The sequence below is a fragment of the Amphiprion ocellaris genome, chromosome 13 (genome assembly GCF_022539595.1).
Source record: "Amphiprion ocellaris isolate individual 3 ecotype Okinawa chromosome 13, ASM2253959v1, whole genome shotgun sequence".
NCBI lineage: Eukaryota > Metazoa > Chordata > Actinopteri > Pomacentridae > Amphiprion > Amphiprion ocellaris.
Genome location: NC_072778.1, coordinates 30463455 through 30479656, shown reverse-complemented (window position 1 = coordinate 30479656; position 16202 = coordinate 30463455). Strand labels below are relative to the sequence as shown.

At 38.0% G+C, this 16202-nt stretch overlaps 1 protein-coding gene across 4 annotated transcripts; it reads left to right on the top strand.

Annotated features, from left to right (window-relative positions):
• The first annotated feature begins 5473 nt into the window (after positions 1-5473).
• cfap100 (cilia and flagella associated protein 100) lies at positions 5474-13539 on the top strand. Of its 4 annotated transcripts, none has more exons than XM_055016339.1 (17): positions 5474-5516; positions 6952-7001; positions 7100-7171; positions 7274-7371; positions 7491-7701; positions 7800-7864; positions 8531-8694; positions 8835-8915; positions 9085-9278; positions 9373-9457; positions 9923-10030; positions 10958-11000; positions 11109-11263; positions 11402-11531; positions 11691-11893; positions 12324-12417; positions 12950-13539. In XM_055016339.1, the coding sequence occupies exons 2-17, from the start codon at positions 6983-6985 to the stop codon at positions 13073-13075; spliced, it is 1848 nt and encodes a 615-aa protein (XP_054872314.1). In that variant the 5' UTR covers positions 5474-5516; positions 6952-6982; the 3' UTR covers positions 13076-13539. The 4 variants fall into 4 exon arrangements, with proteins under 4 accessions (XP_054872314.1, XP_054872316.1, XP_054872317.1 ...); XM_055016340.1 differs by lacking the exon at positions 5474-5516 and adding an exon at positions 5941-5958; XM_055016341.1 differs by lacking the exon at positions 9923-10030.
• The last annotated feature ends 2663 nt before the right edge of the window (positions 13540-16202 follow it).

The window sequence follows — 16202 nt, the reverse complement described above, 5'->3', positions numbered from 1 at the left end:
ACGGATAAAAGCTGAATGTCCAGCAAAAGTCCAGTCTTAAAGTCCAAGATATAACTGAAGTTACTAAACCAGAGAAAACACAAAAATCCAAAACAAAAAAAGCAGAAACCTGATGATGACAAGAAGCACTTGGAGCACAAGGAAGAAGTCAGGCTGGAACACATGAAGTAGGTGAACATGAAGCAGGCAAACAGGAGGTCAACAGGTGGAAAACACAACAAAACAGAATAAAACAGGACAAACTGGTAGAAAACAAAGGAAGAACCTGGACAATATATATATACAAGGACCCAATGGGGAGACAAGACACAAGTGAGGCTAATCACATCAATCAAAAAAGGAGGGAAAAACTGATAAAGGGAGGAAGAAAAACATAAGACACACAAAGATGTTAGTCTTTACAAAATAAAACAGGAAATGGCTGAACAAAACTCATGACCACGACAGGTTGCTGCTTGACTTTGACCTTTAATGTAAATTAAAGCAGCTTAGCTTAACATTTAAAAGGAGAGTCTAAAGAAAGAGTGCTTATATTTTCCTTGCTACCATATTTAGTTAGAATGCGCACATGATGCACGGACATAGCATCATGTAGATCTGTCTAGTCACATTTAGAGAGCCAGAGCTGCTTACCAACGCTGGATTTTCTTTCAGTACACACACAAAACAAGCAACTAGTGAACTGTGAAGAGATATTTACTGAAACTGATGAAACATTTCTTGGATTAGAACTGCATACTCCACCTTTAAAAATAAGCCACACTGAGTCCAAACAGACCTTTTCTCCTCACCGACTCAGAGAAAATTTCCTTAGCTGCTGCTGCAAAAAAAAACTACCAAGCACAACAGAATGACCTGGTGGAGGCTCAGTGAAGCCTTGAAATGAAAAAAAAAACATGCCTGCCTGCAGCTTTTGCTCAAGTGTGCTCAGTCGAAATGGAAACTCATTAAAATCAAGTGGCACTGACATAATAGAAGTCAACACGCAATAACTCACTTCTAGCTGTCAGTTTTCCTCCGTGTACAGTTTGGCAAAGATCACAACATCAAAGTTCACTTAAAAACTGTTCTGACGCCAGTGAAAAAAAGGCAAAAAAATAAATGAAAAAATCACATGACAAAAGGCACGAACCTCTGATACTTTCAATACTGTAAAAAGGAAGGAGTTTTTTGTGAACTTACAGACTGTTGGGTTATTCATATAGTGTATGTAACCTTTACAAGCTTGCATAAGTTAGAGTTTATTGTATAATATTGTCTTTTATGCGCAGCTGTGGTGAAAAGTACATTTGCTCAAGCACTATGAGGGAAATATTGTATTTTCTGCTCCACTACATTTATCTGACAGCTTTATTTACTTTTAGGATGAATGTTTTACACAATAGATAATACAACAGGCCTCTAAAATATGACACATTATTAAAGATTACTGTTTTTTAATCTGACATGTTTCGCTCCACCGAATACAGATTTTTCCTTCTCAGCTTAAACTTCATGTTCCAGTGATACAAAAATATCAGCAAAAAATAAAGAAACAAAGAAAATTACAGAAAAATTGAAAACAGATTTGTGGTTCAGACCTTTGTTGTTCTCACATTAATCTTGTATGGACCTTCAGATTTATCTGCTGTCTCTGTTTATAAACCTGGATATAAAGTAGTTCAAGCCTACAGCAGCTACAACAGTAACATATTGATGACACTGATACTTCACTATTAATAATCAAACAATTTAATACATAATAAAATATCAATCAGAATGACCAAACATGTACTTTGACTGTAATACTTTAATTACACTACTGGTCAAAAGTTTCAGAAAGCCCCAGTTTTTCCAGTTTTTTATTGAAATTTAAGTAGTTCAAGTCCAGTGAATAGCCTGAAATGGTACAAAGGTCAGTGGTGAACTGCCAGAGATGAATAAAAAGGTAGGGTTACTCACAACTGAAAAATAATGCACATTATACAAAAAGGTCTTCTTCAGGGAACAAGAAATGGGTTAACATCTTAAAGCTGTTCTGCAGCAATGGAGGTTGATCAATCCTTGAAAGTTGGTGCTACCAAATCCTACAGATGTCCCAATGTTTCTTGACTACTTACAACCCCCTCTGTCTGCACTAAAGCAGTGTTGGAACACACCATGGCACCACATCCATAGAGCATTATTTGAATGGTATTGTACTGCAGAAAGTAGTAAAATAGGCAATTAACAATAGAAGAGAGACAGACCATCAAAACACTTAAAATGTAGTGTACACTGTAGAGAAATTATGAAGAAAATCTTCTGACAGGAAGAGGTCTGGAAGACCCAAAGTCACAACAGAATCAGAAGACAAGTTTCTGAGAGTCAGCAGCTTCAATCACAGCTTAATAGTGGTCATAGTAAGAAGCCTCAGTTTCAACAGTGAAGAGAAGACTTGGAGTTGCAGGTTTGACAGGTTGAGTTGCAGCAAGGAAGCCATTGATAAGATGTCCGAATAAGAAAAAGAGGCTTCCCTGGGCCATGAAACACCACCAATGGACTACTGAAGATTGAAAGAAGATGTTATGGACTAATGAATCAAAATTTAAAATTTTTGGTTCATCAGGATTTTTGTATGCCGTCCAGTAGGAGAAAGGATGGTTCCTCATTGTGTGACATCAACTGTCAAACATGGAGGAGGAAGTGTGATGGTCTGGGGCTTTTACTGGATCCAGGGTTGGTGACTTGTACAGAGTGAGAGGAACCCTGAACCTAAACAGCTACCACAGCATTCTGCAGCACCATGCAGTACCTTCTGGTATGTTCCTAGTTGGTTAGGGGTTCATCCTGCAGCAAGATAATAACCCAAAACATCCAAGCTATGCCAGAACTACCTCAGGAAAAAAGAACAAGATGGGAAGCTTGAAAACATGGAGTGGCAGCACAGTCTCCAGACGTAAACCCCATGGAGCTGGTTTGGATGAACTGGACAGAAGAGTGAAAGCAAAGCAACCTACAAGTGCCACACATTTATGGGAACTTCTGCTGCAGAGTTGGGAAGAACTTTCTGAACAGTATTTGATTTCCATTGTGGAAAGAATGCCACCAGTGTGTTCAGCTGTTATCTGTCAGAGATGACTACTTGTTTATTTGTTGTGTGCTTTCAGTACAATAAGACAATAGCATGCATAATTTCCAATGAAAAACTGGAAAAACTGGGGTGTTCTAAAAAGTTTTGGCCGGTAATGTACATTTTAACTAAATTGCTGTTGATGCTTCACTTTTTCATGCTGGAGTTTTACTTGCAACTGAATATTTTTACTTTGCTGTATATACTTCTACTTAAGTAAATGATCTAAATACTTCTTCCAGTAGAATCATCTTTGCCCAGATTTTTAGTCAGACTTCACTTACTACAAACAAGATACACAATTTTACAAAACAGGTGAGTCGAGACCTTCAGTCATAATTACACATATTTGGTTGGTAATTTACATGTTAGAAGATGGTCCATCATGTATTATCCTGTGACCAAAGTAAAATAAGCTTAAAATAATTTACCACAGATACACAGTTTATTCCTGAGAACAAGAATGAATCTTTATCCTGAAAATGTTGAGTGCAAAAGTCATAATACACCTTTCAGTTGAGCCGCTTAATAGTCATTTAATGCTAAATCCTTATCAAAAAACTATCAGTGTTTATCTGGGATTAATTATTTCAGGTGCTTTTGATTCATCATTTGTGCTCAGTGTGACCAAAAGGTTTGCAAAGTGCTGTAAATATTGCTTACTGATTCTGCGAGGAACAAAATGACAGTCTCTGAGATTTGATATGAGATTAAGCTTTGGCAGGGAAGTGAAACAGCCACTCTTCATAAAGTTCTGGCTGAGTTTGAAGCAGAACAGTCATATGGACCTGAGCTCAGTCTGCATCTCCGAGCAGCTGCCTGACAGTGAGGCAGCTCCAACTCAGCTCTGATGTTAGTTTCATGACAGGACGGCAGCGCTGGTTTTTTCACTCAACTTACTTCAAAACCCGAGGGAGAGCTTTTAAGGGCCCGTCCACTTTGTTTATTCTTAGGCATTAAGATGTGGCTCAAGTAGTGCATTTCTTTTCTCTTTGCATTCATTTATCTAGATGTTACTTTCTCAAACATGTTTTTTGGGGGGTTAATTGAAGGTGGCACATAAATGTTTAAAGAAAAGCTCTGATCATGCACAGGGCTGAGGGCTGAATGTTCACCTCTTATATAATTTCAAATATCCACCATCTTTGGGCTGCAGAAGCGGAGGAGGTAGAAGCACTCTGTAATGCTCAAACAACTGATGCAAGGCTATATAAGAAATCAGCTGCATTCCTAGCATCTTCATCAGTGCTATCTAACAATGCAAAGCAGCATCCATGTATAAAAAAACAACTTTTCTGGGAAACTGCACTAAAGGACAGTGTTTGAGGACATAGTTTGAATCCAACTGGAGAGTAAATGTGAAGAAAGTCTTTATTGCTGTGCTTTCTTCAGGTTTCCTCTCCATCTCTGCTCATGAAGCTGTTCCTTCAAATCTGAATAAAACACTGTTCCTCCTTTTCTTACACAACGTGTCCTTTTTTTCTGTTGTGCGAGCCAACACTCCCCCATGTGTTTGCATTACTTTAACCCGACAATCTGACACTGGGATTTCCTACAAGCGAGTGTAGTGTGTGGGCTGTTTCACTGAGCGGAGATGTGTGGGGTCATGTGTGGATACGTGGGAGGGAACGTACAGTATCAGGTTCTAAGTATATTCACTAGAAGCCACAGTGAACTAAAAGAAGTGCTGGCAAATCAAGTCTGGTTAACTTAGGAGGAAATGATCGCTGACACAGGTTCCAACTTAATAATACAAACATGTCCTTCTGCAGACATTTTGCATTAAATCTTGAAATCTGTGTTTTTCTCAAGAATTCACTACAGTAAGGACAATGGATTTATTTTGCTTTTGACAGATTATGTGATCAAATTATGCCATCTAGTGGAGAATAAATGTGACCCACAGAACTGGGCAGCAAGTTTGAAGACCCCATTCTGTAAATGCCAGTTTACTATACATAACAACAAGGGATTGTTATTTTACAATACTTTTATTGATTTAATAGAATTGAAGAGATTGATGGCATTGTAAGAACAGCTTATTTGGTGTATTAAGAACTAAAAAACGGCAGCATAATTGATGCTGCACTTCTGGATGCTGCACATTACTGAACATGTAAGAGAATTATGGCTTGAAATAGTGCAAAAACTCCATACAAAGTGCAGCTGTACGTAAACATGTAAGTTCAGTATATAAATACAAGATGCAAAAGCTGCAGTACATGTTTATGTAAAATATTTTTTAAAATGAAAGAATAAATAAAGTTAGGATAGATAACCCACGGTACAAAGACAGCACAAAGCAAATACGGGCTAAGCAAGTCCATCATAAACGTCTGACAATTACAAGGTGACCCTGAAGGCAGCAGCTACCATGACAACGGTACACAAACGCAGCTGCTCAGTAGCTCGAAGAACGAAGCAGGTTTGTAGTTTTCCTCTGGTTGCTGTGTGTTCGAGCAGCATTTTCAGACGACAGGTTTAACTCATTATGGACACCACACTGAAGAATATTGTGCTCATGCTAACATTTACAGCAGCTACAACCCGCGTGTGTGATAACAGACACAAACTCAGGCTAACTTGTTGCTACTAGCTTGGCAAGCTAACAGTTAAACTTCCTGTGAGGGCAACTAGCTAGCACTAGTTTCGGTTTAAGGCATGTTTTATCAGAAACAGTAAAATTTTAAAAAGTATTCGTCCAAAACAGAAATATTTTTAACTACTCCGAATATAGAATTAGCTAAACGACGAACTTTACTCCAGAAGAAAAAATAGACAGAACACATTACCTTGCCTTCATGTTTCACTCACATCTGTCCCAGCAGAAACAACAGCAAGTAGGAACCAAAGTTACCCTCAGCCAAGTGAGTTGTAAATAAGATCCTCAAATCTTACACATATGAATAAAGGGTGTCCCAAAAAATTTGACATCATTTTAAAAGCAATTATCTTGAAAACTACTAAGTCTAGCTCAATTAAATTGAACAGTTTAGGTGTTGAACATCAGAAGTTTACCTTCCTCTATAAATTTTTGGTACCAAGTCCAAATTTGTTTGCCAGTTGGTGAAGTTTTTCCAAATTTTGCATTGAAGGCACGCTGCACAGTCTTGGGTGACTGTGTGCGAGCAAATTCCAAGACGGCATTGCTCAACCTGAAAACAGAACAAAAATAAAACATTAAGTATAAAATCTTGATCTGTTTCTATACATTCTGTGAAAAATTGAAGTTATTTCAACAAGAATTGCCAAAATTATTAGCCTGCCCAAATGATGTCAAATTTTTTGGGACACCCTGTATATGTATAAAATATATACAAGTATATAAATATTTACTTATGTAATGAATTTAACTATGCAAAGTTTAAAAATAGTAGGGCTTATCGTGAGTTTTTCTCAATTTTACAACCCAGGATTGTAATGTGTGTACACAATAACTAAGGTTGCAAGATGTAAACAGCTTTGCATGCAAACAATGCTACACAATACAGACAGAATATAAAATAAAATTATTCAATATCACATAAATACACCTAGCTTCCACCCACAGGTGTTTTTACATATGCTTGATTTGGATGACCCAGTTACCTTTATTCTTCATTTTAGTATACTGAATCTCACAGAAATGATTGCACATTTTCACCCAACAGTATAAAAACACATATCTGTGTGTTCATAATGACAATAAATACATTACAGGAGTCTTCACATCAGTGATTCAGTCACTTGTATTCTCTGGCTTGTTGGTGGGAACAGCCAGGACACCTGTAACTGAGGACATCAGTCTGACTTTAAAGGCGTTAAATGTTCAAAAATGTGAACGGCTTTGTTCTCTTTTTCCAACCTGCATGCTGAACTAGTGCAGCTCCAGATGTCAGAAGTACCTAAGAGATGTCGACACCACAGCCAAGTAAGTTTCTGTTATGACGCCACGCTTCACACGCCACATTAGTGCAGTTAATGGTTGATAATTCATTTGTTCTATTAATGACAAGATGTTTTCAACAGAAGGAAAAGAGATGTTTTCTGGCATCCTTGCTATGTCAGAGACTGATAATTCTGCCAAACTGCAAAAAGCAGGTAAAGCAGACAAAATAGCAGATCTGAAGAATATAAAATGGAAATAATGAAACCTATAGAAAACTTTATGCACAGTTTTTGTCTTCATTCCAATGTGTGTAGGGATGAGGAAGAAAAGGACACAACTGAGCCCGTTCAAAGTGCCAGACAGTAACAGCATTTTTCTACTGAGTGTAAATGAAAGAGGGGACCAAAAAGAGGTCGGTGTTTGCATTTGAGCACAAAGCTTTTCTGTTCGTTGAATTATAATCATTTGCAGAATGTGAAAAATGGATCTTTGCTGTGTAAAAGTCATGCTGCTGTTTGCCTCGATGCTCAGGAGAGACGTAAATTTTTGGCTCTGCCAATTGATGAGAAGACAACCCACGCTGTGAGAATGATGGCCAAGCTGAAGAATGAGCTGGTGGGAGAATTGGAGGAGGAGGAAGAGGAGGAGGGAAATGAGCAGATGAAGGATCTAAAACAAATCAGGAGTAAGACAGTTCTCCCTAAACAAACAGCAGGCAGGCATGAGCTGAAGATAAAACGAGGTAAGTAGAGTAGATAAGTATATAAAAGGTACTACTTTTAGCTTTTAAAAAACCCCTTTTGTGTGGTTTAGCTAATGTCTACACTCACTGTTCCCCAGAAAACATTGCAAAAGGCAGCAAGTATGACTTAATCTCCATGGAACGACAGAAAGCCGTGTTGGAGGTAAATGCTTTCAGGAGTTGTTTAGACGATTGACTGAACCACAACCATCAGCTGAACTCAGCTGTTGATCTAAAATACTTCTTGATTTGAAATGGTGGCTATTTGCACTAATCTGATTCAGAACTTGTGATATTTGATAATTTTTCCATTATTTCTAATCTTCCTGTAATCAAGCATTGCTGACTGAAACAGATCTTGACTCCTTCCTTTCCTGTGATGTCTGAAATATCCGTAAAGCTGAGATGAATTAAAGAATTGATGCAGAAGAGGTTAAAATATTCTAGCATTTAGTCCTTTATATTTTTAAAGCTCCAAAACCACCAGATTCTACAATGAAATTCACCTGATTCACTCCACCTTCCTTGCCTGGTAAATGTCCACATCTGTATGACTTGCTCCTGAATGTTGTCCATACATTAGAATCGGCAGATAAAAACTGTTAAAAGTAATGATCCATTTATGTTTTCTGTTAAATAAACTAAAATGTTTAGTAAGTAGATAGGATTTATGACATCTGGGGTAAAGAATAAGACGTTGGAAAACAAATCAGCAGCAGATTGAAAAAAAGACATGAAATTAAGAAGGCAAATGGAAGAAGGATAGAAATAACACGTCTTCTTAAATTTACCTTCATTGCTTCATTTACCCTCATCTTCCTCTCTTCAGTTATCTCTGATAACAAAGAGGTCTGAGATTTTGAGGATGGACAAGGCCATTGCAAAAGAAGAGCGACAGCTGAAGCAGCTTGAAAAGACCATTGAGCGAGACAACCTCAACTTTGAAGAATTCCTCAGGGAGAACGAGAAGAAGTCTGTGGAGGCCAGAACGCTGTAAGAACTGTCTAGATGTAAAACAGTGGCTTGGTATTGTCACTACAAATCAGATTGCTGTTGTTGAAATGGTCTTTTGATAAAAGTTTCATGATGTTTAAAAGCTGCATAACAAATAGTTCTGTTGTCTCTGTTGTCAGATTTGAAAAGGAAGCCAAGTTGAAACAGGAGAGGAATACTGAGATCAAGAAGCTAACTGCTGAAATGGGAACAATAAAAAGGTAGCATTCCAAAAATCATGAAAAAATCAAACATATGAGTGCATTTTCCTGTATTTTAGTGCATACAGTGTTCACCCAAAAGATGAACAGAGAGAAACTACAAGTAAAAATGAACACATTTGAAGGCGCAATGTTATGCCATGTGGATTTAAATCTATCCTTTTTGTAGTGAAATCGCCAAGTTTGAAGAAATCCTGATAGATTACAAGCGATACAAGGAGCTTCTATTCAAGCTGTCTCCTCCAGAGTGGCAGGAGGCCCAGAAGACCAAGAAAACTAAAGTCCTGTCTGGCAAAGACGCCCAGCATAACCAGAACCTGGAGCCTGAAGAGATGGCTGATGAAAACAGCAAGTTAAGCCCAAGTAGATCCACATGAAATACAACACAAACACTAGCATGGTGGCTCCATAGTTAATGTCCTGATATTGTTTTAATCAATTTAAAACATGCACACAGATTTGGAGCTCAAAGTGTCCGGTCCTGGCAGAGAGTTGCCCTCCACCACAGAGACTGGACCATCTTCAGCCCACAGCGGCACTCTGTATGAGCAACAGCACACGGACTTCACCCACAACATGTGCTTGTTTAGCTGCACATCAAGGGTTTTGTAGATTCATACAATCTGTAGCTATAGTAAACATGATCCATGTTTTCCATTAGATGTTCAGCATAAGCTACTAACATACACTACTGTTCAAAAGTTTGGAGTCACCCAGACAATTTCATGTTTTCCATGAAAACTCACACTTTTATTCATGTGCTAACATAACTGCACAAGGGTTTTCTAATCATCAATGAGCCTTTCAACACCATTAGCTAACACAATGTAGCATTAGAACACAGTCTATCCCAGCTGACTCAGGTGAAGGCAGGGGACACCCTAGACAGGTCACCAGTCTGTCACAGGGCTACATATATAGACAAACAATCACTCTCACATTCACACCTACGGTGCAATTTAGAATGATCAATTAACCTCAGCATATTTTTGGACTGTGGGAGGAAGCCAGAGAACCCGGAGAAAACCCACGCATGCACAGGGAGAACATGCAAACTCCATGCAGAAAGATCCCAGGAAAGCCGGGACGCAAACCAGAGATCTTCTTGCTGCAAGGTGAAAGTGCTAACCACTACGCCACTGTGCAGCCCGCTACACTATCATTTATTAATTTATGCTTTTTTTATATATAGATACCGATACAGTATACTTACATAAACTGAAGCAGCTGTCCAAGAGCTAATTTGCAACACTCGTCCCTAGATAGGTTTTAAGGTGACCAAGTAGTCAAAATATACTGAATTTAACAAGATACTATAGACCTAAATGAGCATAACCAAGCTCAACAATGCAGCCAACAGGAGGACTTGTATTTTAGATGCCTACGGTACCAAGAAGGAGCGTGCAACAACAAAACAAACCTAACTTGACAAAAGTCATATTACAAAAAGCAGCACAAAGAGAAATCTCTGAAGCTGGAACTCCCTCATAGCTCATAATGCAAAGGTCATAAAGCTTGATGATTATAAGCAGTGAAATGTCCGGCTGCAGGAGTCTTCTTATCACGATTAAAATACCACATGGATTTTTGAAAATGCTCGTTTTTAGAATGTGTTTTGCTTGGCCAAGATAAAGTAAATCGGACATTTAAGCGAATGGATGAATAAAGTGGTGTAACGTCATTCTGTCATCAACAAAAAGGTTTCTGCAAGCTGAATGATGAGTGGACTTATTAATCCTGTTCACAAAGTTGGACTGTGTACGGTTATTACAAAGAAATTGGCATGCTGGCTGTGACAAAGTCTAGACGGTGACTTTAATCCGTGTTTATATAACCACATCTGCAACAAATAGGACTACATATTGACACACCAGTATTGTAATTTGAACATACATTTGTGGTGCACTTTCTCTCTGTTGCAGCACACAGCATGCTAGTACAATTCTCAAACATCCTGCTGTTGTTGGTAATAGACACATCCAGAGTTACTAATATATGCTGCTGCAAAACGTCACTCATGAACCTAAAACTTTGTCTTTCAGAGTCACAAATTCTAAACTGGACAGTGACGGCTTGGAGTATGAGGTCAGTTTTCCTTTACTGAAAACCACATATCACACATCCTTTTGATCTTCAGTATGTATCTGCAGTGCTCACAGGGTCGTACCCTCCTTGCTGCGTCACCTCTTTCAGGATGAACCAGAGCTGTACTTCACTGATCCCCAGCAGCTACTGGATCTGATGACGGAGCTGACAGAGCAGAATTTGTCCCTGATTCAGAACTCTGCACGGGTGGAGGAGAAACTGGAGGAGTTGAAACAGTTCATGGAGACAACCAGGAGGAAAATGTAAAAAAAAATACTTGGTGTTTTATTTGTTCACCAGGTCAATTTTCCCCAGCTACTAAAGCTTTTTGTGCATTTAGCATTTACTATTCATCCCCCCAGCTTCATCGCATCCATTCAGTTTTGATTCTCTGTCTTAAGTGAAAAGGATGAAGAGCAGATAGCACTGCAGATAAATGACATGAACCAGAGAATTGACAAAGAGAAGGCAAGAGGTGCCAAACTCAAACAGAAGGTTCAACTCCATGTGTCACTGAACACAGAGGACCAAGTAAGGAAACAGAATGAACTGTGATTGACCACATTTTTACTTGGGATCACCTCTTTGTGAATGTTAAAGCTGCTTATGGCATCTTAAAATGGATCTAACTGATAGACTGTAGACAACAAACTAATGCTAACTATCTGAATATGTGTCTCTTGCTTCCAGGACATGATGATGGACGCTCTCGGTGAGAGGGTCGCAGAGGTGCACCGCAGCTGCGTGGATGACAGGATGACCAACCTCAGCACCTTGGAGAAGCTGGCCAACATTGAGTACCACATGTCTTTGCTGCTGCAGGGCCTTGAGAGCATCCCTGAAGAAAAACTGGAGCTGATGAAGAAGATCAAGGACAGCGAGAAGAGGACCAGGTACATCTCAGTGACACACGTGGTGGAAGAAAGAATGAATCAAGTAGCAAACTGAGCCTGTTCTCAGGGTATCAGCAATGATGTACCGTACCTCCTGGAATGCACAGCAGGAGACTTCTCTCCTTCAATATGTTATTTTTAGTCTTAATAAAAAAATACAGTAGAATACATCCATTCATCTGTATCTATAGAGGGTGATAAGGGGCTGGAATGTATCCCAGAACTCGACAGTCCATCGCAGGGATAACACACAAAGAGACACACAACCATGCACACTGACACTCATATCTGTGAATTTACAATCCCTAATTAAGGTACTATGCATGTGTTTGGTCTGTGGGAGAAAATATTCACCGGGAGAACATGCAAACATGCCACAGAACAGCAATGCAGTGTAATCTCATGTAAAAATCTCTTCATCGTGTTGCAGGCAGCGTGAAGAAAAGCTGAGAGAGCAGCGAGAGAAACAACAAGAGAGGATGAGGAGGTATTTGGAGAGATCCCTGGCTGACTCCAAGAAAATAGTAGGTCACTTCCCTTTTATATTATTCCATGAATTTTGTTTTACCTCTAGTAAACACCTCTGAATTTATTATCAGTAAGTTACTACAGCAATGTTTTGGATGCTATCCTCCATTAAAAGGGAGTCTTTTGTTTCTAAAATGCTGCTTAAAGGGGAAATTGCTGTGTTTTCTCTATAATTTTGTGGGGTCTTAACTGAAATTTTTCATTCAGTCTGGTAAATTTGAGTTCTATACGTTGTCTATAAGTTGCCATATTATATTACAGTTACTCAGGTAAATTCAGATAATAAATAATACTGTAGCATTTTACATTAATATTTAATCTTGTAAATTCATAATGCCAATCTAACTTCTCTATTGGAAAGCACTTGAATGTGCTGTATAAATAAAGGCATAATATTGCAGCTAATCTAAAAAAAAAACCTGACACATTCCTTTTATATATATTTTTTTTTTTAAAAATACGTTTTACTTTTAATGACTTAGATCAGTAACAGCTTCAATTGTGCACCTTTTCACTATTTTCTTTCAGACTGGGAGAAAGCTCATGCCCAGATACATGCCAGTCGCTCAGAAAGTCAAAGTGAGCAACGAGGACAACATCCCTGCAGAAGACGAGCTCCATGAATACCTCTTTGGCACAGAGGACACAGAGTAATGAAAAGTAGACAAAAATTATAGATACTATTATTATTATTATTACTATGCATTCCTTTACCTCTTGTTTGATTAGTGAACATTTGTTGTTATGATGCAACTGATAATTACCACACTGATGTGACAAAATCAGTAAATCAGCTGAAATGTTAATGGAAAACTCAGCTAGATTTTTTGGGTTTTTTTTTTAGAGAAAGTTCCGCACACCAGTAGTAGTATTTTCAGTGAGAAATTTTACTTTAGTTTCCAGAACATTCTACTTAAACACAAAGTTCTTTAAACCATTTTGAACGTGACATTGAGAACGTCCTTCCTTTGTTATCATGTAACAATAACCTCTGTTAGTATGTCACATATGTGAACTTGTTTGTTTTCTTTAACTCAAATTGTCATGGTAAGTTTTGAATACTGAACTCAAGTTTATAAGTTTTAGAAAATTAAACTTAAAGTAATTAGTTGTCTTGACTATTTGTAAGTTTTATCACTACTGCCAGTGTTGATTTGACTTATTTCTTTGTTATACCTTGAAAAAAGAAACGGGGTGCTGGGTGGAGGGAGAGGGGGTGCTGTTGAAGAAATACCACAATTTTGGGATTAGTCAAAAATTAAACTGTAAAGCTATGATGTCTAAGAATTATCGTGCTCACCAGTTCTCCAAACTAGACAAACCATAGTATTTCAACCATAACTTAATTCTTGACGGAACAATGGAGAAAACAGCAGTGGACTACTTCCAGCGGCGGAGGGACACACATTCCAAGCTAGCTGCAATCTGACGCAGTGACGTAGGCTGAGTGCAACTGACCAGGGCGGAGGGATACGTCATTCTGCTCGGAGAACGGCCACGGCGAGGAGGTAAGTTATCTTCTGGAAGGTTCTTTTGAGTTTTTGTCGATAAAATTTAATAAAAACGTCAGTTTCTTCTGTGATAAAATGGTATAAAAACAGGACATTGACAGAGCTTCGCGAATATGACTACATTACCGTGTTTTTCTTTTTGCTAATCCATCCCGTCACTCTAAGTTTGAAATGACGCATTAGTAAATTACACAGCCGGTGTCCATGGGGGACGTTTTAGTCGACGGGCGTTCATTTAAGTTAGAAATGCTTCCGACGTGACAGGAGCAATAAATAAAAAAAACTTTTGCCTGCAAGCAACTGGTGGCTAATGTTACCCGTTTGTTAACTAGCTAGCTTCAAGTCAAAGTAGGTCTGGTTTTTTCTGGTATGCCCGCGAAACTCCCCCCTCCCCTCCCCCTCTCCCTCTCCTCCAGACAGTGCTCGCCCTGTATCCTTCCGCACGTAAGTTTTAACTTATGAAATAACATGTTAATGAAGTCTAAAATAAGACTTGGACGCTTATATTTACTGCATATAGTGAACGTATTTTTCGATGGTCCGAGTGTTTGAGGGGAGGCTTTTGTGTTTGTACGGCGTATCCTAATGAAACAAGCTGAAATACCGTTAATTTCTTGCATTCACGCGCTGCTGTGTATCTACCGCCGCGCGCGCGCTCTGTTCATTCTCTTGCTCGCGCTATCACACTCGAGCCCCCTCTCCCGTTACCACAGCTGCCGGGTGGATTAACATTCTTGTCAGGTTGCAGCACTGTCTGAATTGTGTGTGGCTTTTCTATTTTTTTTTTCTACTTTTGCTAGTTAGGTAAAGTTGGCAAGATATTCACAGACTTCCAGCATCAATAACTCATGAGATATATGTTGTAATAACATAAACAATGCCTCTTTCCCATTGTTGTAAGCTAGACAATGTGCTACAAGGCCAGTTTTATCAAAAGTCGCTGTCTTTCAAGCTGCAGAAGTAACATTGATGTCTATGCGCAGCTGGCTGTGCAACGAGTGAACAGGCACCGTCTGCAAATAGCAATTTTAATCATGTCTTAACTGTGTAATTTCATAACTGTTTTGTATTTGTTGCTGCCTATCTTGGCCAGGACTCCCTTGAAAAAGAGATTCTTAATCTCAATGGGATCTCTACTGGTTAAATAAAGGTTAAATTAAAAAAAACAAAACCGCTGCAACAGCGAAGAGAGGCACTACACAAATATTCAATTACTTTTATACACACACACAAAAAAAATTTACTTTTATACACTGTAGTGTCACCAAATTTACTGCAGCCATCAGTTGTCTCCTGCTGGTCATACTAAAACTCTTGGTTTGATACTAAATTTAAAAATCTGAATTTTAAGGGTTTTTAAAATTATTTTATTATTATTTTATTAGTCATAAAATTCAATAACTTCACTCTTATGTACTGTAGTGTCATCAAAATCATTGGAGCCTTCGATTGGCTCCTACTGGTCATACTACAATTCTTGGTTTTTATACTAAATTAAAATTCTGAATTTTAAGGAATTTTGTTATTGTATTATTATTTCATTAGTCATAAAATTCAGTAACTTCACTCTTATGCACTGTAGTATCACGAAAATCACTGGAGCCATCAGTTGTCTCCTGCTGGTCATACTACAACTCTTGGTTTGATACTAAATTTAAAAATCTGAATTTTAAGGATTTTTTAATTATTATTTTATTAGTCATAAAATTCAATAACTTCACTCTTATGTACTGTAGTGTCATCAAAATCATTGGAGCCATCAGTTGTCTCCTGTTGATCATACTACAACACTTGGTTTGACATTAAATTTTAAAAAAATGAATTTTAAGGAATTTTTATTAGTAATAAAATTCAATAACTTCACTCTTATACATTGTAGTGTCACCAAAATCACTGGAGCCATCAATTGGCTTCTGCTGGTCATACTACAACACTTGGTTTAATATTAAGTACAAATTTGAATTTTAAATAATTTTTATTCGTAATAAAATTCATCAACTTCACTCTTATGTACTGTGGTGTCACCAAACTCGCTGATCCCATCAGTTGTCTCCTGACTGTCATAGTACAACCCTTGGTTTGATATTAAATACAAAATCTGAATTTTAAGGATTTTTTTCTTATTTTCTTACTTTATTAGTAATAAAATTCCATAACTTTTCTCTTATGTATTGCAGAAAGATTATACTCTGTCTATCAGTTGGATCCTGCTGATCACTCTACAACTCTTGGTTTGATATTTAACTATTTTTCATGATTTTAAGGATTTT

Excerpts from the sequence above, each read along its gene's own strand:
- cfap100 (XM_055016339.1), top strand. Across the intron at positions 11,001-11,108 it reads GTGACGGCTTGGAGTATGAG|GATGAACCAGAGCTGTACTT; the intron begins GTCAGTTTTCCT and ends CACCTCTTTCAG. Across the intron at positions 11,894-12,323 it reads GACAGCGAGAAGAGGACCAG|GCAGCGTGAAGAAAAGCTGA; the intron begins GTACATCTCAGT and ends ATCGTGTTGCAG.